The sequence below is a fragment of the Macaca fascicularis genome, chromosome 11 (assembly GCF_037993035.2).
Source record: "Macaca fascicularis isolate 582-1 chromosome 11, T2T-MFA8v1.1".
NCBI lineage: Eukaryota > Metazoa > Chordata > Mammalia > Primates > Cercopithecidae > Macaca > Macaca fascicularis.
In genome coordinates this window covers 33,979,365-34,003,179 of record NC_088385.1, presented here as the reverse complement: position 1 = coordinate 34,003,179, position 23,815 = coordinate 33,979,365, and the positions used below count along the sequence as shown (strand labels likewise).

Sequence of the window (23,815 nt, the reverse complement as noted above, 5' to 3'; positions counted from 1 at the left end):
TCTTCATCCAGGGTTTGGGGCTCTAGTGGGCAGGTAAGGAGGGAAGTAGAGAATTATTACAGAGGAGAGAGTGCTAGAATGGGAGTAGTTTAGGTGGCTTTCCACAGAATTTAGGCTCATAACAGAAAGAAGAGAAAGCACAAGGGGTCTTAAGTGAGAGTCAAGGCATGGAAGAGCTAATGTAATGGGAGATGGGGGTCAGTGGCTAAGATGGTGGAGTTTGGGATTTCTCAGAGGAGTTCTGGATGACCATTTGATTTAGTGTGATGTCCTGGTTGCGTCTAAAGCGCAGTGGAGGTAAAGTTGCATATTAGACAACCCCAGAATTTTAAGACAAAGTTATCTATATAGTCTTTGTACTTCCCGTAGCAGGGAAGAAAACTGAGCCAGGTTCTAAATTCTTGGCTGAATGAAGATGGTAGAGAGAAAGGAGTGATTAGGGATAATCGCTGGGTGGTTGAGTCATATACACTAAGCTGGAGTCTGTAGGTAGCTAGGCTGGCCACAAAAGGACCTTTGAATAAGGGAAACATATTTTTAAGCCCCTCATATCATCTAGGGCAGGTCTGGGTCTAGGGCACGTGAGTTGAATCATTATTAACTAAAAACAAAGGTATTTGAGCTGGAAGGCAACTCTTACATCTTTGGCCATACCACCTTGAACGCACCTGATCTCATCTGAAAGGCAGTTTCAATACCAGCAGTTCAGTAGCGGAGAAAATTATTATAGAACTAGCAATGATTTTATTAATCGTTTAGAAACAGAATGGAGGTTACTATACTAGAACATAGTAATTAGGGGAGAAGTGATATAAGATCAGAGGGAATGAAGCAGAGGTCTGTTTATATTTAGAGTTTTATAGGCCATGGAAAAGAGCTCAGGTTTTATTTTAAACTCATTTGTCCTGCGTATTTTGATACTGAGTTTATATTATAAATATTTTCTAAAACAACTGATAAACACAAGCTATCACTTCAGAAACACAATCATGAAATTTTAGAGCAAAAAGGAATCACAGGGGTCTTTGAGCGCAACCCTTAAGACTATACAGATGAGTACTCTTCTGAGTTTGAATCTTTTTATTTTTCTTGAGACGGGATATCACTGTCATCCAGGCTGGTATGCAGGAGTGCAGTCATGGCTCACTGCATCCCCAAACTCCTGGGCCCAAATTATTCTCCCACTTCAGCCTTTTTAAATGTTTTGTAGAGACAGAGTCTCACTATGTTGCCTAGGCTGGTCTCGAGCTCCTGGCCTCAAGTAATCAGGCCAAAGTGCTAGGATTACAGGTGTAAGCCTTTGCACCCAGCCAAGTTTGATAGAAATCTTTCCTTAAAAAGTTGGAAGCGTCATACATTTCTATTGTTCTTTTAGGACACTAGAATTAAGTAATTCTAAATTATGGGTTTTGAGAATATTCTCCTTTGTATTAAAAAATATTCGTAATACTTTGAACAAGTCAAGGCATTACTATTATATGTCTTAATATAATCAAGGACTAACTCAGTTAATATTTGACTTATTGTTATGTATGTAAGTATCTAAAGTGTTTTGATTCTGTGCCTTTTTGACCTCAGTTTTTAAAAGTTCTGATTGTGATGATGACAGCATGTATCTGGAAAGATACTAAAAACTGTTTGGTTGTGTGTTTTAAATGGGTGCATAGTATGGTATTTTAATTATATTTTAACAAAGCTGCTATATATTTTTTAAATAATTGATTAAAAAATGTGTGTGTCAGTCTTTTGTATTGAATGGTTAATTCTATTTTAAATATAAGGAACACGTTTTTAAATAATTTGGTTGTTTCAGTCGCTGGGTAAGTCGGAGTGCCACTGCACAGCGCAGGAAAGAACGCCTTCGCCAGCATTCTGATCATGTTGGGCTGGACAACGACTTGAGGGAGGTATGTGATCTACTTTCCTGGGGTGCCTCACAGCAAGTGCCATGAACTAGGCTTATTCCTTCTAGCAGATGTCATTGTGTAGATTCTTAATGTTCTTTAAAAAAAAGAACTGTTTAGTTTAAAATATTAATCCTTTTGTATGGGCATATAGCAGAAAACACCCTTTTTTCCATTTTTGTAATTTTAAGACATCTATAATAAGGCTCTAAAACAAGACTTTCTGTGTATTACATCAAGTAAAGATCAAGTTTAGGATAAATTTTCAGTTACTATGTCTCATATTGGGAGAAAAATTGTCTACATGAGAAGCCTAGACATTTCTAAATTTCAAGCATAATTGTAATAAGTAGTGTGATGTACTTGCCTATGCTTTGTTCTTGGCTTGCTGGCACCATTTTTTTTTCTTGAATCTTTAAATCTACTTTATATTTTTGAAAGTGTTTGAAAACTGTTTTTAAATTAAGATCCTTACACTTTATTTGTACTGTTTGAAAATAAGACCATAATTATCCATTTGAATAATTACAAGTAAGTTTTGATTTTTTTCTGTGTGAAATCTGCCACTATATGTATATGCCAGTATACATATATATAGTGCCTTGCTGTGTTGCCCAGGCTCAAGCAGTGCTCCTGCCTCAGCCTCCCAAAGTATTGGGATTACGGGTATGAGCTACCATGCCCAGACTGATTGTTTTGTTTCTTATGATCAAAAGAGAAATCCAGTCAGAAGACCTGTTAACTGTTTTCTAGAATCAAATTTGTAAAAATAAAGCAGAAAACATAACCCCAAACATCTTTTGTTTTTGTTGTGTTCGTACATGTATGATTTTAAACATTTTATTAAGAACTGAAACATCACCTGTGTAGTGCTTTTTTTTTTTTTTTTTTTTTTTGGCTACTGTATTTTCTTCCCTTCCCTCTCTTTTGCTGTGATTTTATCATATGCATGCTTGTTCTGCTTGTCTCTTTCTCCCTATCCTTTTCTTTTTTGCTTTTCTGTCATTGGCACTTCTCCATCCTCTTAGCCTTCCGGGGAACTTTTGGTCTGTCAGAACTCCATGGCATTCTGGGAGTGGGATCAGGGTCCACCTCCTCCTGCACGACTTCCTAAAAAATCCTTCTCTGAGTGCTGCCTGGTATGTTCTTTGCTTGAAAGTGCTTTACCAGATGTTCCCTCAATCTTGTCTTTGGTGTTACTTGAATGTTACACATGTGTGAGTGCACATAGCTCTAGAATGCCTCACATGACCTTGCGATGTGAACTCACACTCCCCATTTTGCTCTCTGTTTCTTGTTATGTTTACTCCCTCTCTGTTTTTGTGTGTGCTGATATGAGTAATTCTATGCTGCTGACATGTAAAACTAATCATTCAGGTCTCTAATCAGTGGGATTTTTTTTGTGCTAGATAGCAGATTGCCTTACTTCAAAGGGGGAAATGTATTAAATATACAAACTCCCCTTTATTTAAGCGTTTTCCAGAAGTACAGATGTGATTCAATTTCAAATAGCCTTTCTTTTGCCAGGTTTTATCTCCACAGAATTTTAATTTCCCCTTCCTAGTCTGTATTTTATGTGGTCAGAAAGTTCAGTCATCAACATAGAATCTCAGTGCCAAGAGGAATCTTTAAGGTCATCTTGTCCAATTTGACATGATTAAATTGAAGTCCAAGAGATTTGCCCAGAGTTAAAAGCACACAAAGACAGAGCTGGGCCTATAGCCCAGGACTCCTGACTTCTAGGCCAATATTCTTTCCATTTACCCTGCATGCCGGCTTTCACTAACTGCTGTTCACTTGAGGCAACAAGTCACTTAGAAATCTTGCTTATATTTTCTGCCCATTATGTCATACTAGCTTAAATCTATTGTACAATGGTCTTCTCTTCACAAGTTGAACACCAGGTAAAGGGCTAGGGTGTTTATTAGAAAATTCTGGGAGAGCCTGTATTAAAGAGCAGTTCGTTCAGTGTTTTTTATTGAATAACAGGATATATTTTCATAGGTAGTTCCTAGTGGTTTGTTTCATTTGTTCTTAAGCAGAAATAAAGAAGAACGCAATAGTAATCTCAGAAGAAATCTGGGGTTACTTCTAGACTGTATTATAAAAGCATTTCTTGTGAAAAGTGTCTCTCTGTTCTGTATTTTTCATCTTGAAATATGTTTTTTCCTTCAGATGATATTTTTATCATCACTTGTTTATTTTAAAGGCAGTTGCTCTGTTTTTGCAACTTGCAGAGGCAGCCTCCCTTCTTGCTGTGAAGAGAGGCCTTTTGCCGCCCCCTGTATCCTTTCTGTGCATGTCCATGGAATGTTGCTAGTTCTGTGTCTCCAGCAGAGATGCCCAGAAGGAGACTTTGCACATGGCCCTATGGAATCCACTGTTGGCTAATAACTGTACCTGCCCCATATGTACTGGGGGCTCAGTAAGTTGGTCACTCATAGGACAGGCACAATCTAGCTTGTTTTCATTTATGTAAAACAGGACATAAACTTTAAACAGTGCTTAATTTTTGTTTGTTTTTGAGACAGAGTCTCCCTCTGTCACCAGGCTGGAGTGCAGTGGCATGATCTCGGCTCACTGTAACCTCCACCTCCCCATCGTCCTGCCTAGGCCTTCCAGGTAGCTAGGACTACAGGCACGCACCACTACGCCCAGCTAATTTTTTTTTTTTTTTTTTTTTTTGTATTTTTAGTAGAGATGGGGTTTCACCATGTTGGCCAGGGTGGTCTCTATCTCTTGGCCTCGTGATCCTCCCACCTCGGCCTCCCAAAGTGCTGGGATTATAGGCATGAGCAACCTCAACCAGCTGACAGTGGTTAATTTTTAATCCAATAATTGACTTTAAAAAGTATTCAGGGGACAGGCGCAGTGACTTACACTTTTAATCCCAGCACTTTGGGAGGATGAGGTGGGCGGATCACTTGAGGACAGGAGTTCGAGACCAGCTTGGCCAACATGGTGAAACCCTGACTCTACTAAAAATACAAAAATTAGCTGGACGTGGTGGCATGTGCCTGTAGTCCCAGCTACTCAGGAGGCTGAGGCAGGAAAATTGCTTGCACCTTGGAGATGGAGGCTGCAGCGAGCTAAGATCACGCCACTGCACTCCAGCCTGGGCAACAGACCAAGACTCTGTCTCAAAAAAGCAAAAACCAAACAAAAAAAGGATTCAGGCTGGGCGGTGGCTCACACCTATAATCCCAACAGTTTGGGAGGCCGAGGCAGGGAGATTATTTGAGATCAGGAGTTCAAGACCAGCCTGGCCAACATGGTGAAACCCCATCTCTACTAAAAATATAAAAATTAGCCAGGTATTGTAGTGCGTGCCTATAATGCCAGCTACTTGAGAGGCTGAGGCAGGAGAATCGCTTGAACCCAGGAGGCGGAGGTTACAGTGAGCCAAGATTGTACCACTGCACTCCATCGTGGACGACAGAGCAAGACTCTGTCTTTAAAAAACAAACAAACAAAAAACAGGCAGGGCATGGTGGCTCATGCCTGTAATCCCAGCACTTTGGGAAGCCGAGGTGAGTGGATCACTTGAGGTCAGGAATTCGAGACCGTCCTGGCCAACATGGCGAAACCCCATCTCTACTAAAAACACAAAAATTAGCCAGGTGTGGTGGCCAGCACCTGTAATCCCAGCTACTTGAGAGGCTGAGGCAAGAGAATTGCTTGAACCCAGGAGGCGGAGTTTGCAGTGAGCCAAGACTGAGCCATTGCCCTCCAGCCTGGGCAACAGAGCGAGACTTCATCTCAAGAAAAAAATAAATAAATAAAACTAACCTTCAGACCATTTCTATAGACCTTGTTACATTTGACTTCTCTGCTGGTAATGGTTGATAGATTTTAAAAATCAAACTCTCCAGGCACAGTGGCTCACGCCTGTAATCCCAGCACTTCGGGAGGCCAAGGCAGGCAGATCACGAGGTCAGGAGTTCAAGACCAGCCTGACCAACATAGTGAAACCCTGTCTCTACTAAAAAATACAAAATTATGGCCGGGCGTGGTGGCTCACGCCTGTAATCCCAGCACTTTGGGAAGCCGAGGTGGGTGGATCACAAGGTCAGGAGTTCGAGATCAACCTGACCAACATGGTGAAACCCTGTCTCTACTGAAAATATAAAAATTAGCCAGGCATGGTGATGTGCATCTATAATCCCAGCTACTCAGGAGACTAAGGCAGGAGAATCACTTGAACCTGGGAGGCGGAGGTTGCAGTAAGCCGAGATCACGCCACTGCACTCCAGCCTGGGTGATAGAGCAAGACTCCGTCTCAAAAAAAAAAAAAAAAAAAATTAGCCGGGCATGGTGGAACGTGCCTGTAATCCCAGCTACTCAAGAGGCCGAGGCAGGAGAATTACTTGTACCTGGGAGGCAGAGGTAGTAGTTAGCTGAGATCGCACCACTGCACTTCAGCCTGGGCGACAGAGCGAGATTCCATCCCAAAAAATAAAATAAAAATAAACTCTGCAGTTCCCATAACATTTATTTATACTTCTTTCTGCTGCAAACATTTTTTTTTTGAGATGGAGTCTTACTCTTGTCACCTAGTCTGGAGTGCGATGGCACGATCTTGGCTCACTGCAACCTCTGCCTCCCGGGATCAAGCAGTTCTCCTGCCTTAGCCTCCCAAGTAGCTGGGATTACAGGCGCCTGTCACATTTTTGTATTTTTAGTAGAGACGGGGTTTCACCATGTTGGCCAGGCTGGTCTCGAACTCCTGACCTTGTGATCCGTCCGTCTCGGCCTCCCAAAGTGCTGGGATTACAGGTGTGAGCCACCACGCCTGGCCTCTGCTTCAAACATTTTTAAGACGGTCAAAGAAATAAGGGAAAATTGAGAATCAGAGACAACTGTAAAAGTGATTGGACTGGAAAAAACATTATTTTGTTAATTTTGCCTTTCATCACAAGGATTGGGAGGTAGCAGGTAAACTGATTAGTTGAATCCCTAATCAGTGGGATTTTTTTTAATTTGTACCAGACTTAGCAGATTAGTTTTCTTCCAAATGAGAAATATATTAAATGTACAAACTCTCTTTTTTAAAGAATGCAAAGGATTTTACACATCTTCTTTTATAATATCAAGCTCTCCTCTGAAGATAGTAAGGATAGATTTCACATATGTGCCTGTGGGAGGATGTGCTGGCTTGCCGTCTCAGTCTCCCTGCTGCCCCCAACTACCAGCCAATAAACTGCTTCTTTTATTATGTATTGTAGAGCAGTTATTTTCTAGATATGGTCCTAAGACACTTGGACTTTTTGGAAAATTCTGCCCTGTGATCCTGATGTAAACACAAGGTATCCAGATGGGTTTTTTGTTTGTTTGTTTGTTTTGTTTTTTTTGGTTTTTTGAGATGGAGTCTCGCTCAGTTGCCCAGGCTGGAGTGCAGTGACGCCATCTGCACTCACTGCAGTCTCCGCCTCCCAGGTTTCAGTGATTGTTCTGCCTCAGCCTCCCGAGTAGCTGGGGAGTAGCCTATAATCCCGAGTAGGTGGATTACAGGCATCCACTACCACACCTGGCTAATTTTTGTATTTTTAGTAGAGACGGGGTTTCACCATGTTGACCAGGCTGGTCTCACACTCCTGACCTCTGGTGATCCACCCATCTCGGCCTCCCAAAGTGCTGGGATTACAGACGGGAGCCACCGCCCAGCCCCTGGATGAACCTTTATAGACAGCATAGAAAGGAGAGAGAGAGCACGTGTCTTGCACTAATCACATGTAGTGATTTTCTTTTTAATAGAAATTCACTAACCAAAGCTCAAGAGCATTTGGTTAAGTTTCTGTGATACCTTAGAGTTACCAAAAACCCCAAAAGTAACTGTAATTCACTTTCTCTTGATTATAGAACAAGGCAAGGAAGGGCTTTAGCAAAAACATCACAGAAAGAGGCCACCTTCGCTTGGAGCACATCGTGCTTTTCAGAGTGATCTTATAGCCTTTTGGGAAGGTAGGGGGGCATGTTTTATGCCCATTTAACAAGCTGAGGTGCACAAACATTAGTTGATATGCCTGAGTCATAAAATTAGTTACAACCAGATTCTACAGTTCCTGATTTTACTGTTGTGACTTGATCATAGAGCAAAGGGTTAGATTGGAGCGCACTGCCCAAAGGCTAGAGGTATGTTAAGTCTTGCTGTATGGGGAAAGGAGTGGAGGAAATCGGTGATCTGAGAACCACTGGGCTCCTGCAAAACCTTGGATTTGTAATCTAAACACCTAAATTTTTTTGTCCCAACCACAATCCTGACTAATCACAACCTTTTGTATTCCCAGTGAAAAGACTAAACAAAATGAAATGTCATCTCACTTTGAATAAGTTTTAATTTGATGGGATTTCTGTCACTTTACTTCTCACAGGAGTTAACAGTTGTTGTGGGGTGGCATATGAGTGTCCTCTGTCTTTTGGTGCACTAAAACATTAATTGTTGTTATGCGCATACACTTACAGACTTTTTTGCATTTCATTTGTCTCTGCACTTGTTTGTATAAGGTTAAGAAGATTAGAAGAATAGCTAATGTTTATGCATTAAAAATACTCCTTAATTTTTAGAAATATATGCAAGAGGCACGAAGTTTAGGAAAAAACCTGAGGCAACCCAAACTGTCAGACCTCTCTCCTGCAGTGATTGCACAGACCAACTGTAAATTCGTAGAAGGCTTATTAAAAGAATGTAGAATGAAGGTATGTATTATTCACTGATGCCAGACAGTGTGCATTCATGTTTACACCATGTGTGAGGCTAAGATGAACTGAGTTAACCCCCATTTAAGCATGTAATTTTGCTAGAAGAAAACTCTTATTGTGGCATTGACCTCATGTACTCTTTACTGGGGTATTGAACCTCCATGGGTTCTTCATTGCCCACAGAATCAATGACATGAGAGCCTTGTATCATTTTTCTCCCCTTTTCAGACATTGCTGTCCTCCTCACCAACATGAACGGATGTCTTAAGCCACTCATAATTTGTGTCAGGAATGTTGTCATCTTATGTGAAAGGCAACACTTGTGTCTGTGTGTGCAGCTGTGTACAGCCTTATTTGTGCCTATACATGGTTTTCATCCCCATAAGGAAAAATACCTTGGCTGTGTTGTAGGTTTGTGTATATTGCACAGCATTCTCCTCTCAGAAACTTGTGTTTTTTGGAGGTAGCAGTACAAATTGACAAAACTTAAAAACATCATTTTAGCTAATAATTTTATTTATTTATTTGACAGTCATTTCTTGAGTACCTTCTCTGCATATTCAATAAATGCACTATTTTCAGCATCAGAATATGGTGGTGAATTAAAGTTCTTGCCTAAAAGAGCTAGATTCTCTCTCATTTTACATTTTATAAAAGCTACTAAGACTGATGCAAATTAACTTACATGAAACTGATTTCCATTTTCTTTGCATTTTTTGGTGTATGCTTGATGAACAAAGAAAGGATAAAAAAGGAAAAGAGAAGGAAAGTCCTGGTTCATTCACAAATTAGAGTTCTCAAAAAATTTAGAGCTGCCCATTTGTATTCTGGTTTTTACTTAAGTGCAATCAAACTGAGTGCAAGAATCTTTAGTATGCTAAGATGCTGGGGCAGTGATAGGGCAAGTTGTGGTGGCAGGATGGGGTTCCATATTCTGACGGTACATTTTCTTTTTTTATTGTTTTTTGTTTTTTGAGACAGAGTCTCGCTCTGTCACCCAGCAGGCTGGCACAGTGGCACAATCTCAGCTCACTGCAACCTCTACCTCTTGGGTTCAAGCGATTCTTCTGCCTCAGCTTCCCAAATAACTGGGATTACAGGAGTGTGGCACTACTACCCGGCTAACTTTTGTATTTTTAGTAGAGACAGGGTTTCACCATGTTGGCCAGGCTGGTCTCGAACTCCTGACCTCAGGTGATCCACTTGCCTCGACCTCCCAATGTGCCGGGATTACAGGTGTGAGCCACCATACCCAACCCTGACAGTACATTTTCTAGGTCTGCTGTAATTCCCCAATATCACAGAAGTTAATAATTTGACAATTGTTGTACATAAGCATCTTTTCAACATGGGGATGCTTACAAATATTATCTTATTTTCTCTTTAGTTACACTCCATTTTTTCTGACAAAATAGTAACATATAAATTATATTACTCCAATTAGTTGACCACCAAGATTAAGAGATTTTTCCCAAGGTGATTACAAATCTGCAAACAGAGGTATAATGAAGGGAAACCAAGTCTCCTACTTCAGTAATTGACTTGTTGGTTTTTGGTTTCACTACTGGGGTGCCTTATGACTACACGTGATATTCTTAGACAAAGCGCATGTTGGTGGAGAAGATGGGACACGAAGCAGTGGAACTTGGCCATGGAGAAGCAAACATCACCGGCCTGGAGGAGAACACCTTGATCGCCAGCCTCTGTGACCTGCTGGAGAGGATATGGAGCCATGGCTTGCAGGTCAAGCAGGTAACAGTTTTAGGAGGTCCTGGTGACATGGCCAGTTAAGAGCCCTGTGAAGAAATGTAACAAGGAGAAAAATATGTCATTAAAAAACAAATAGGCTCTTTTGTCACAAGGGGACTAGAAAAATGCCACAGACATTTTAATTTCAGAACAAGAAAATATAACCCATGAGCAGGAGGTGGTTTGGGGATCTTTACTGCTAAGCAGGAAAGGATGAAATAGCACAACATTGCAGAGGCTGTATCCCTAGTAAGTTCCATTAAATGTTTGTCTTTGTCACTGTCCAGAATTAACAGTTCCTTGCCATTTTAAGTTAGATCTAATAATTCAGGGTGAAAAAATTCAAATGGTCTCTTTGCTTTCGTCTCTCTAGTCTCCCTTTCTGATTTTTTTCTGATGCGTGCGTGTTTCTTTCTTCTTCCCTTTTTCTCTTTCTCCTCTCACCTCTATTTTTTTGTCTTATTGCCACTCCATATATCCAAACATATTTTACATATAGATGTACACAAGTACATTCTGTGCTGCTAGAGCATTTTAATCCCATGGTTACTGATGTACCCAGTGTAGACAGCCCTAATTATATACAACTAAGTAACAACCTAGCAGACATCAGAAATCTTCTGCCTGCCATGCTGGCCCTTTGCTTAGCTGCTTCCTTTCCCCAGGCTCTTGCCAGTCTTCTCAGTGAGGCAAAGGATGACCTTTATGATACATGCAGAAGATGCTCAGAATGTCATACAGCTAGGAATGAATAAGCTTGGGTCACCAAACTTCTAAATGGCTATTGGAATATGAATGATTTGGATGAGAAATTATTTTATGATGAATTATTTCTTATGAAATTTTTACACACCTTGTGCTTCCAGGGGAAGTCGGCTTTGTGGTCACATTTAATTCAATTTCAGGACAGAGAAGAGAAACAAGAGCACCTTGCAGAATCACCAGGTATGACATCATTGGTAAAGAACTAGCAGCATTGGACTCTGAGAAGACTCAATACTATATGGCCTTGTCTTGCTCTCTTTCTCTCTCAAGCTAAAATTTACTCATTTTGCCAATAATGGGATAAAGTAGAAGGAGCAGTATTACTGACTAACTGTGAGACCTGGAAAAAGTTATTTGCCCTTTCTGAAGTCCTGCTTCATCATCTATAAAACAGGGAAAATGAGATTACCTAGGCTGGAATGGTCATGCTGATCAAGCAGGGTATCATGTGAAAACCCCCAATGAATTGTAAATGGCCATGCAAGGATACATTACTCTCAGTAGCATCAGAATAGTTTTTTTCTTAAAAGTTTTATGCCAGGCACGGCGGCTCACACCTGTAATCCCACCACTTTGGGAGGCCAAGATGGGCGGATCACCTGAGGTTGGGTGTTCAAGACCAGCCTGGCCAACATGGTGAAACCCCATCTCTACTAAAATACAAAAATTAGCTGGGTGTGGTGGTGGGTGCCTGTAGTCCCAGCTACTCGGAAGGCTGAGGCAGGAGGATCGCTTGAACCCAGGAGGCAAAGGTTGCAGTGAGCCAAGAAGGTGCCACTGCACTGCAGCCTGGGCAACAGAGCAAGACTCCATCTCAAAAATAAAAAGTTTTATAACCATCATTAGTGATCTTTCAGGGAAAAAATATGTACATATGTCTCGAAAAATTTCAGGAGTTGAATCTCTTCTTCAATTTATAGAAAATATGTTAGAAGTGTCATAATTTTTTAGCTAATTAGAATTATGTAGGGTTTCTTAAGCTAAGTGTTCTTACCTACTGTGTATTTTTCACAACAACACATGCTTTTCTTTATATAAAATAACCATCTATTTCACAAAAAAGTAGAAGTAACTGTGGTAAGCTAATTGAGATAAAATGCTTTATACTGAATCAGCCATTTTGGAACCTTTTCATAAAGTATGGATTACTTTGGATATTCAGAAATGTTTTAGATGGAGTATCTTCTTGTCACCCAGGTTGGAGTACAGTGATGTGATCTCAGCTCACTGAAACCTCTGCCTCCCAAGTTCAAGCAATTCTCCTGCCTCAGTCTACCAACTACCTGGGATTATAGGTGCCCACCACCACACCCGGCTAATTTTTGTATTTTTAGTAAGGACGGGGTTTCGCCATGTTGGCCAGGCTGGTCTCAAACTCCTGATCTCAAGTGATCAGCCCTACTCAGCTTCCCAAAGTGCTGGGATTACACTCATGAGCCACCTCGCCCAGGTGGTGGCGGATGCCTATAGTCCCAGCTTCTCGGGAGGTTGAGGCAGGAGAATCGCTTGAACCCGGGAGGGTGGAGGTTGCAGTGAGCTGAGATCGTGCCACTGCACTCCAGCCTAGGTGACAGAGCTAGACTTTATCTCAAAACAACAACAACAACAACAACAAGTCATAAGCCTAACACAGTTTAAGAAAGAGTGCAGGGGCCGGGCATGGTGGTTTATGCCTGTAATCCCAGTACTTGGGAGGCCGAGGTTGGCAGATCATGAGGTCAGGAGTTCGAGACCAGCCTGACCAACATGGTGAAACCCCATCTCTACTAAAAATACAAAAATTAGCGGGGCATGGTGGTGTGTGCCTGTAATTCCAGCTACTCAGGAGGCTGAGGCAGGAGAATCATTTGAACCTGGGAGGCGGAGGTTGCAGTGAGCCGAGATCGTGCCACTGCACTCCAGCCTAGGTGACAAAGCGAGACTCCATCTCAAAAAAAAAGGTGCATTGACCAGGTGCAGTGGCTCACACCTACCATCCCAGCACTTTAGGATGTCAAGGCGGGCGGATCACAAGGTCAGGAGTTCAAGACCAGCCTGGCCAACATGGTGACACCCCATCTCTACTAAAAATACAAAAATTAGCCAGGCGTGGTGGCGGGCACCTGTAATCCCAGCTACTCAGGTGGCTGAGGCAGGAGAATCGCTTAAACCTGGGAGGCGGAGGTTGCAGTGAGCTGAGATTGTGCTGTTGCACTCCAGCCTGAGCAACAAGAGCAAGACTCCATCTCAGGAAAAAAAAAAAAAAGAGTGCATTACAAATATGATTTAAACTAAACCTTTTTTTTTTTTAAATGGAATTTTGCTCCTGTCACCCAGGCTGGAGTACAGTGGCACAATCTCGGCTCACTGCAACCTCTGCCTCCTGGGCTCAAGCCATTCTCCTGCCTCAGCCTCCTGAGTAGCTGGGATTACAGACGTGCACCACCATGCTCAGCTAATTTTGTATTTTTAGTAGAGACAGGGTTTCTCCATGTTGGTCAGGCTGGTCTCGAACTTCCGACCTCAAGTGATCCATCTGCCTTGGCATCCCAACATGCTGGGATAACAGGTGTGAGCCACCATGCCTGGCCTTAAAGACCCGTTTTTTTTTGTTGTTGTTTGTTTGTTTTTTGAGACGGAGTCTCGCTCTGTCGCCCAGGCTGTAGTGCAGTGGCGCAATCTCAGCTCACTGCAAGCTCTGCCTGCTGGGTTTACACCCTTCTCCTGCCTCAGCCTTCTGAGTAGCTGGGACTACAGGCGCCTGCCACCTCATCCAGCTAATTTTTTGTATTTTTAGTAGAGACGGGGTTTCACTGTGTTAGCCAGGATGGTCTCGATCTCCTGCCCTCGTGATCCACCTGCCTCGGCCTCCCACAGTGTTGGGATTACAGGCGTGAGCCACTGCGCCCAGCCTGAAGACCCTTTTGTTCACCCTAATTTCTTTTCCCTCACTGCCCCTAGAGGGCAACACTACCCTAAATGTAGTATTTATTGTTAGAAACCTAGTGTTTAAATGTATTTAATCAGACAGCTAGGAATATGAGTTGACTACATTGCCCTGGAGCTCCTGCAATCAGAATGCCAAGGTTCTGCTGTCTCTGACTGTAACTATATTTATAAAGATTCAGATCAAATTTAAAAGCATTCTCTAGTGTCCATCTCCTCTGCCACTTTTTCTGTTAAAAAACAAAAATGAGGTCAGGCGTGGTGACTCAATGCCTGTAATCCCAGCACTTGAACCTGGGAGGCAGAGGTTGCAGTGAGCCAAGATCACGCCACTGCATTCCAGCGTGGGCAACAGAGTGAGACTCCGTCTCGAAATATATATATATTTATAAGAATATAAAATATGTATTAAAACATCAGTTTAAATTGAAATCTCTCATTCTTAAGGAGTAAGTTGTAATTATGCAAAAATTAACAGTTTTTAAAATCTGAATTTTTTTCTACCAAGTACTTTTTTTTGCCAATTATTAAGCTTCCTAATTAATGGCAATACAGTCTGCATTGTCATATTTAGGAAAAATCCTTGAAGATTTATGATGGGCCGGGCACGGTGGTTCATGCCTGTAATCCCAGCACTTTGGGAGGCCGAGGTGGATGGGTCACTGGAGATGAAGAGTTGGAGACCAGCCAGGCCAACGTGGTGAAACCACCTCTCTACTAAAAATACAAAAATTAGCCAGGCATGGTGGCGGGTATCTGTAATCCCAGCTACTCAGGAGGGTGAGGCAGGTGAATCGCTTGAACCTGGAAGATGGAGGTTGCAGTGAGCCAAGACTGCTCCCCCGTACTCCAGCCTGGGCGATGGAGTGAGACTCCATGTCAAAAAAAAAAAAAGATTTATGATGGGTTTGAACATTACTCTTACTAGCATTGAATCATGATGAAACTAGATGCTGGATTATTATCGTGAGTCTTCAGAAGCAGCACTGAACAGGAGTCAGAGACATTTTAAGGGTGGTAGAGGAGTGGAAAGATAGCAAGAGGACCATAGTGGGTAGGCAGTATTAATTTTGACCTAGTGATCACTGCACCTAGTAGTTTGACATCCTATTTTAGAGAAAGAATTTCAGAATACAATTGGTCCTAGAACAAAGACTGTTCTTGACACATCACTCAGAAGTTTTAACCTTTAAATTTGTTGAGAGGACTGGATGTGGTGGCTCATGCCTGTAATTCCAGCACTGTGGGAGCTTAAGGAGGGCAAATTACTTGAGGCCAGGAGTTCGACACCAGCCTGGCCAACATGGTGAAACCCCGTCTCTACTAAAAATATAAAAGTCAGCCGAGTATGGTGGTACACACCTGTAATCCCAACTACTCGGGGGACTGAGGCATGAGTATCTCTTGAACCCAGGAGGCAGAGGTTGCAGTGAGCCAAGATCATGCCATTGCACTCCAACTTGGGCAACAGAGCAAGATGCTGTCTCAAAAAAAAAAAGTATTAGGAGGCTGGGTATGGTGACCCAGTCCTGTAATCCCAGCACTTTGGGAGGCCGAGGTGGAAGGATCACTTGAGCCCAAGAGTTTGAGACCAGCCAAGGTAACATAGTAAGACCCTGTCTACAAAAAAAAAAAAATGTTTTTTGTCTTAATTAGCCAGGTATAGTGACACACATGTGTGGTCCCAGATGCTTGGGAGGCTGAGGTGGGAGGATCGCTTGAGCCCACGGGGTTGAGGCTACAGTGAGTACTGTGATCCCACTACTGCACTCCAGCTTGGGTGACAGAGCAAGACCCTGTCTCCAAAAAATAGTAACAATAAATAAAAATGTTGAGCCAGTTCTTAAACTTTGCACCTTCAGACAAGGTTCTACTAGTAACTGGAAATGGATTTTGGCAGGGTGTAGGTGTAGAACCCTTCCACTGAAGGGAATGGAAATGCTGCCTTTTTTCCTTTTTTTTTTTTTTTTTTTTTTTTTCGAGATGGAGTTTTGCTCTTGTTGCCTGGGCTGGAGTGCAATGGCGCAGTCTTGGCTCAGTGCAACCTCCACTTCCTGGGTTCAGGCGATTCTCCTGCCTCAGCCTCCTGAGTAGCTGGGATTACAGGCGTGTGCCACCACACCTGGTGAAGTTTTGTATTTTTAGTAGAAACGGGGTTCACCATGTTGGCCAGGCTGGTCTTGAACTCCTGACCTCAGGTGATCCACCCACCTCAGCCTCCCAAAGTGCTGGGATTACAGGTGTAAGCCACCGCGCCTGGCCAGAAATGCTGCTTTTAAGTGTTTTTTCTGGATCTAACGCAGGAATTTTGAGTCACTCTTCATCTTACCTTCATCAGAAATTTTCTATTAATTACTTACCTACCTATAGACTGTACATGGTTCTGTAGAAATATACAATCTCTGCCCTCAAAAACTGCTATCTGTGCTACATTTATAAAATTCACCACTCCAAATAGAAAGTAAACAAAATGTTTAACTTGTGTTCATTCTTTTTTTTTTTTTTTTTTTTTTTTTGAGACGGAGTTTCGCTCACTCTTGTTGCCGAGACTGGATGCAATGGCATGATCTCGGCTCACTGCAACCTACACCTCCCACGTTCAAGCGATTCTCCTGCCTCAGCCTCTCGAGTAGCTGGGATTACAGGCATGCGCCACCACATCCGGCTAATTTTGTAGTTTGATTCAGGCAGATGAGCAAATTCTTGTAGCCAAGAATTAAATCCATGAATCTTTATTTTGAAGGAGAAAGTGGCCTATTGTTTGAGTATTTTCAATTAAGAAATAGTAATGGAAGTATACATTTAAATAGTTTATAAAATTCTCTTCTAGCTGGAGTAGGCTTCATGGAAATCTTAGATTTTAGGTCTCTAGATAAAAGAAGTGGTTCCATTTCCAAACCCCAAATCTGCCCTCTGCTCACAGGCTTTTAAACTCTTCTCTCCAGAGTCACTAATAAATTACCACATTCATTTCCTAGGGCCACCATAATAGAGTACCACAAACTGAGTAGTTTAAACAACAGGAATTGCCAAGCACACTGGCTCACACATGTAATTCCAGCACTTTAGGGGGCCAAGATGGGAGGATTCCTTGAGCCAGGTGTTTGAGACCGGCCTGAGCAACATAGTGAGACCCCCATCTCTTATTATTTAAAACGAAGTTTCTCACTTGCTCTCTAGTTTGAGAGGCATAATTACTTCTGGTTGTCATGTTTCCTTCTAGCCAACTTGTTAATTATGGTTTCAAATCCCCTTTTTTCCTCCGTCAATCTATTTCTTACCGCCTGTGTGGCCATCTTTCATTTTGTCTAATCATCTGGAGTACAGAGGCATTCTCTGAGCCATCTCACTTTGTCCTCAAAAAGAAAGATGTGGCCGGGTGTGATGGCTCGTGCCTGTAATCCCAGCACTTTGGGAGGCCGAGGCAGGCAGACTGCTTGAGTCCAAGAGTTTGAGTCCAGCCTGAGCAACATAAACATAGAAACAAAACCCTGTCTCTACAAAAAATACAAAAATTAGCCAGGTGTGGTGGCACGCACCTGTAATCCCAGCTATCAAGAGGCTGAGGTTGGAGGATCACTGAGCCTGGAGATGGAGGCTGCAGTGACGCAAGATCATGCTGCTGCACTCCAACCTGGGCTACAGAGTGAGACTCTATCTAAAAAAAAAAAAAAAAAAAAAGATGCGCTTTGTTCAGTAACACATAACACATTCCCTGCAAGTCTGGAACAGTTTCCTCAGCATTTATTACCTCCTGGGTGTCAAGATGAATGGGTCTAGTGCCCCACTGAAACTCCCTCCCAAAATCGCCACAACGAATGTCCTATTTATCATCACATGGTATGGAAGACCCTCGAAAGTAGTGCTTTTAGATTGGCCTCTTCCTTCTGGCAACCCCATCGGTACTCATTTATACCTGCCAGTGTCAAAAGCATAGGGATCATAATACACCAAAATGTTCCCTATCTTCCTTTAGTGCCAACTTCATATATATTTATGTGTTTTGGTATTGTATCGCAGCCCCCCAAAGTAGAAAGAATCTAAAAACTCAGAAAATGATAGGTTTAATATATAGCAAAAATTTGCATTCTCAGTTCTACTTATATAGGTGTATTTGCTGAGTATGATGTTGGAATTTCATTTATATTTATAGATGAGAAGATAGAAATGAAAGGCCTAAACTCCATGGCCTCTCCTTGAGCATGAGAGCAAACACTGCAACTACAATATATTAGCCAATAGATCTTTGCTTAGCTGTTGCTGTATGAGAATAATCTTTCCTTCTTTCATACATAGAGACAAAACCCCATCTCTACAAAAAGTACAAAAATTAGCTAGGTGTGGTGGCATGCACCTGTAATCCCATAATTGTTAGCTATCATAAATGTTAGCTATTCTTTCATAAATGTTAGCTATTAAGGCTTCATAAGAGAATACTCATGGACATTATACTTAGTGTCTATTTAGATTACTCACTTTGCATGCTATAATTACTGTAGTTTGGACTCTGAACTTTAAGGTAGAAACTTACCAGACTGAAGAGCCTGAAATCTTAGATTTTTTTTTGAGACAGAGACTCGCTCTGTCGCCCAGGCTGGAGTGCAGTGGGATAATCTTGGCTCACTGCAAGCTCTGCCTCCCGGGTTCACGCCACTCTCCTGCCTCAGCCTTCTGAGTAGCTGGGACTACAGGTGCCCACCACCAAGCCCAGCTAATTTTTGTATTTTTTAGTAGAGATGGGGTTTCACCATGTTAGCCAGGGTAGTCTTGATCTCCTGACCTCGTGATCCGTCTGCCTTGGCCTCCCAAAGTGTTGGGATTACAGGCGTGAGCCACTGTGCCCGGCCTCTTTTTTTTTTTTTTTTTTTTGTTTTCAAGAGACAATCTCCTTCTGTTGCCCAGGCTGGAGTGCAGTGGTAAGCTCAGGTGATCCTCCCACCTCAGCCTCCCAAGCAACTGGTACTACAGGTGAACACCACCATGCTCAGCTATTAAAAAAAAAAAGCTAATTGAAAAAAAGACATATATATATATTTAGCTTCCCATTGTCCAAACCCATATAATTATTTACAAAACCGGGGTCTTTCTATGTTTCCCAGGCTGGTCTTGAAGTCGTGGGCTCAAGTAATCCTCCTGCCTTGGCCTCCCAAAGTGTTGGGATTCCAGGACTGAGCACACAGGATTTTTTTTCACTCTTCAAGAGTTTAATTGTGTGACTTCAATTCATGAGCCCAGAGATGTTTCACATTTTTAGTAGCTTAATTTATATACATTGCTTTCATGTAATCATCTAGAGCTATTAGAATGAGTAACTAGAAAGTAACTGGCCAGGCATGGTGGCTAACACCTGTATTCCCAGCACTTTGGGAGACCAAGGCGGGCGGATCACTTGAGTTCAGGAGTTCAAGACCAGCTGGTCAACATGGTGAAACTACGTCTTTACTAAAAAATACAAAAATTAGCTGGGCGTGGTGGCGCACGCCTGTAGTCCCAGCTGCTCGGGAGGCTGAGGCATGAGAATTGCTTGAACCAAGGAGGCAGAGGTTGCAGTGAGCCAAGATCACACCACTGCACTTCAGCCTGGGCAAGAGCAAGACTATGTTTTAAAAAAAAAAAAAAAAAGTGCCTGGTCCTTATGGCCAGAATTTGTATGCATTGCATCGTTTGCTAGGTGGTCTTTTGTGATTCGTTTAAAATTTCCAAAAGCAGTTCCAGATTACATAGAAAGAAAATAGCTGGGTCTGGGCACAGTGGCTCACGTCTGTAATTCCAGCACTTTGGGAGGCCGAGGCAGGCGGATCACCTCAGATTGGGAGTTTGAGACCAGCCTGACCAACATGGAGAAACCCTGTCTGTCCTAAAAATACAAAAAAATAGCCAGGTATGGTAGTGCATGCCTATAATCCCAGCTACTCGAGAGACTGAGATGGGAGAATCACTTGGACACAGGAGGTGGAGGTTGCGGTGAGCTGAGATCGCACCATTGCACTCCAGCCTAGGCAACAAGAGCAAAACTCCATCTCAAAAAAAAAAAAAAAAGAAAAGAGAAGAAAATAGCTGATTTACTGTGTTAATAAAATAGCCCAGACATAGGAAGACCCCGTCTCTACAAAAAATTTTTAAAATGAGCCATGTGTGGTGGTGCACACCTGTAATCCCAGGTACTCTGGACAGGGCTACGTTGGGAGGATTGCTGGAGCCCAGGAGGTCGAGGCTGCAGTGAGCCACAATCACACCACTGCACACTGCACTCCAAGCTCAGTGACAGAGCAAGACCCTATTTTCTTTAAAATTTGTTCTTTGACATTTTGGGCTAGATGATATAAATTGTTAAAATTTTTTCTTATCAAAGCAGTTTCAAAGTATTTAGTATGAACCATGTATATTTTTTACTTTTCTAATATTTTGCTGATATTTTTCTACATAGTTGCCCTCGGACCAGAAAGAAGAAAATCTGAGTCAGGAGTTATGTTGCCAACACTCAGGGTCTCTCTTATCCAGGACATGAGGTATTTGTTATTAGTACATGTGTTAGCATGTGGTGATAACTTTTTGAAGTATTTTGTGGCTTTTAACTAAATTGCTCAAATAATTATGGCTATGTGTATTTTTGGCTTATGTAATTCTGAAGAAAGTATTTTTATGGTTTCATTTATTTTATTTTTGTACCATTGTATTGTTTCCTGACATTAAATTCAAATGGAAGATGCAGCTGAGAAGAGTTTTAAAGCATCTCTAAACTTTTTTATTTTATTTTACTTTAGCGACAGGGTCTTGCTTTGTCACCCAGGCTGGAGTTCGGTGGTGAAATCGCCACTCTCTGCAGCCTCAACTTCCCAGGCTCAAGCAATCCTTCTGCCTCAGCCTCCCAAGTCACTGGAATTACAGGCACCTGCCACCACGCCCAGCTAATTTTTTTGATTTTCACTAGAGACAGGGTTTTTTTTGTTTGTTTTTTGTTTTTTGTTTTTGAGATGGAGTCTCACTCTGTTGTCCAGGCTGGAGTGCAGTGTCACGATCTCAGGTCACTGCAACCTCCGCCTCCCAGGTTCAAGTAATTCTCCTCCCTCAGCCTCCTGAGTAGCTGAGACTACAGGCATGTGCCACCATTCCTGGCAAATTTTTTGTGTTTTTAGTAGAGACAGGGTTTTACCATGTTAGCCAGGATGATCTTGATCTGACCTCGTGATCCACCCGCCTGGGCCTCCCAAAGTGCTGGGATTACAGGCGTGAGCCACTGTACCCGGCCAAGATGGGATCTAATATTGCCCAGGCTGACCTTGAACTCCTGGCCTCAAGTGATTCTCCCGCCTTGGCCTCCCAAAGGGCTGGGATTACAGACATGAGCCATTGTGCCCATCCTAAACTATTTTATAGCTTCTTTTGTTCAGTTTTTTAAATTGCCTTAAATACCTGCTGCCCACCGATACAGAAGAAAAAATCTGCAAATAATGGCAGGATATGTGGCAGAACAATTGCAATCAGGTAGACTTAGTTTGAAGCAAATACAGATCTGAGAATCATCACTTGCAATTACTGTTAAGAAATCGTTAGAAGACATCAAGATACCTAACACAGATTTATTGAATGAGGAAGGCAGAGGCTTTTATCTTTTAAATATTTTAGGTACAATACTTAGTCAACCTTTACAATGTGTGGGTTTAAAGCAATATTATAAGATCCGAGTGCAGTGGGTCATACACTTTGGGAGGCTGAGGGAAGAGGATCACTTGAGACCGAAAGATTGAGACCATCCTGGGCAACATAGCGAGACCCTGTATTTTTAAATAATTAGCCAATTAAAGATTATCAGTGCAGTCTGGCTTATTTTCTCTAATGCCATAGAACGTAAGATTTCATATTTTCCATATGTTGTCCAGTGCAACTTGAAAAGTAATTCAGTGGATTAAAGTTGTGGCTGATATTTAATTATGATATAGAACAGTTACTTTGAAAAGCTACTTAAGTATTCACCCTGTTTCATTACTTTTTTTTGAGAATCAGAAATATTTATTTACAGGTATCTATGACTCTTCAACAAGGACATAATGAAGCCTGAAAGAGTGAATGAGTGTTAAATGCTTTATCTTATGACATTGTCTGTGTGCTTGTGTTGTAATGGCAATTATGATGTGAGACTAACTTCATGATTCAGATGGAACCTTCAAAGATTTAATCAACATCAATTGTATATTATCGACTGCTCCCTTTAAGTATAAAATAACCTTTCTGTGCCCAGTACTGTTCACTCTTTACTTCTTTTCTAGTCAGCATTATCCTTAAGATCTACATCTTTGCTGTTACCACTATTCTTTAGGCATATTCAAAACATGAGTGAGATCAAGACTGATGTTGGACGAGCTCGGGCATGGATAAGACTGTCTCTAGAAAAGAAGCTCTTGTCCCAGCATCTTAAGCAGTTGCTTTCTAACCAACCACTTACCAAGTAAGATACCATCTTTGATACATTTCTGTTTCTATACCCTTGTGCATACAAAGCAAGTTGCGTAAACTGACAGACTGGCTTCTTCAGTATGAAGTGCTGTTTCCTGTGCACGTGCATTCTTCTTTATCTAACAGGCATGTGCTTTGAGAACTCTGTCTTGATGTAATACTTGATCGTTTCAGGGAGGACACACCAAACATAACAGCCAAAGGCCAGATTGCAGTTGGGTGTGGTGGCTGTTGCCTGTAATCCTAACATTTTGGGAGGCCAAGATGGGCGGATCACTTGAGTCCAGGAATTCAAGACCAGCTTGGGTAACATGGTGAAACCCCATCTCTACAAAAAATACAAAAATTAGCAGGGCATGGTGGCGCACACCTGTAGTCATGGCTATTCAGGAGGCTGAGGCAGGAGAATCACTTGAACTTGGGAGGTGGGAGGTTGCAGTGAGCCGAGATCGCGTCACTGCGCTCCAGTCTGGGCGACAGTGCGAGACTGTCTCAAAAAAAAAAAAGAAAAAGCCCTGCCAGAATCAGGCAGAAAGCTAGCTAGTTCATACAAGCTGACAGTAACATCCAAAAGATAGGTTAAGTTTATATAAACCTTATGTTATATTGTAAAATACACAGATAAAACCTGGAGTAAAAAAAGAAAAAAATAATCAAGTTATGTGAGGAGGTCCCAGTAAAGGGCTTCTTCTGAGAGCCTTGCATTCAGCAGTTTAGAGCAAGGGTTCCCAGCCCTTGGGCCATGGACCGGTACTGGTCCGTGGCCTGTTAGGAACCAGGGCTGCACAGCAGGAGATGAGCCGAGGGCAAGCAAGCATTACCGCCTAAGCTCCACCTCCTGTCAGATCAGCAGCATTAGATTCTCAGAGGAGCACAAACCCTATTGCGAACTGCGCATGTGAGGGATCTAGGTTGCCTGCTCCTTATGAGACTCTAATGACTGATGATCTGAGGTGCAACAATTTTATTCTGAATCCACCTCCCCCTCCCCAGCCCCTGCGACAGCCGTGGGAAAATTATCTTCCATGAAACCGGTCCCTGGTGCCAAAAAGGTTGGGGACCACTGGTTTAGAGCCAGGAAACCAGTCAAGTACATGTCAATTAATTGTTAACCGTTTTAATTTCTTCTGTTTACTCTATCAAGAAACCCTCTTCGAGGTCAAGTGCAGTGGCTCACACCTGTAATCCCAACACTTTGGGAGGCCAAGGTGGGCAGATCACTTGAGGTCAGGAGTTTGAGACCAGCCTAGCCAACATGGCAGAACCCTGTCTCTACAAAAAATACAAAAATTAGTCGGGCATGGTGGCATGCACCTGTA

The 23,815-nt window shown here is 42.2% G+C and overlaps 1 protein-coding gene across 7 annotated transcripts in view; it reads left to right on the top strand.

Moving 5' to 3' along the window:
• The window catches only part of DENND5B (DENN domain containing 5B), a 207,342-nt gene that overhangs the window by 152,010 nt on the left and 31,517 nt on the right, over positions 1–23,815 (top strand). For all 7 annotated transcript variants that reach the window (XM_074006551.1, XM_065523983.1, XM_045364979.2 and 4 more), the window contains 6 exons: positions 1,814–1,907; positions 8,469–8,600; positions 10,203–10,355; positions 11,219–11,297; positions 20,470–20,551; positions 22,360–22,488. In XM_074006551.1, the coding sequence (XP_073862652.1) occupies positions 1,814–1,907; positions 8,469–8,600; positions 10,203–10,355; positions 11,219–11,297; positions 20,470–20,551; positions 22,360–22,488 (669 nt within the window). The remainder of the gene's footprint in view (positions 1–1,813; positions 1,908–8,468; positions 8,601–10,202; positions 10,356–11,218; positions 11,298–20,469; positions 20,552–22,359; positions 22,489–23,815) is intronic.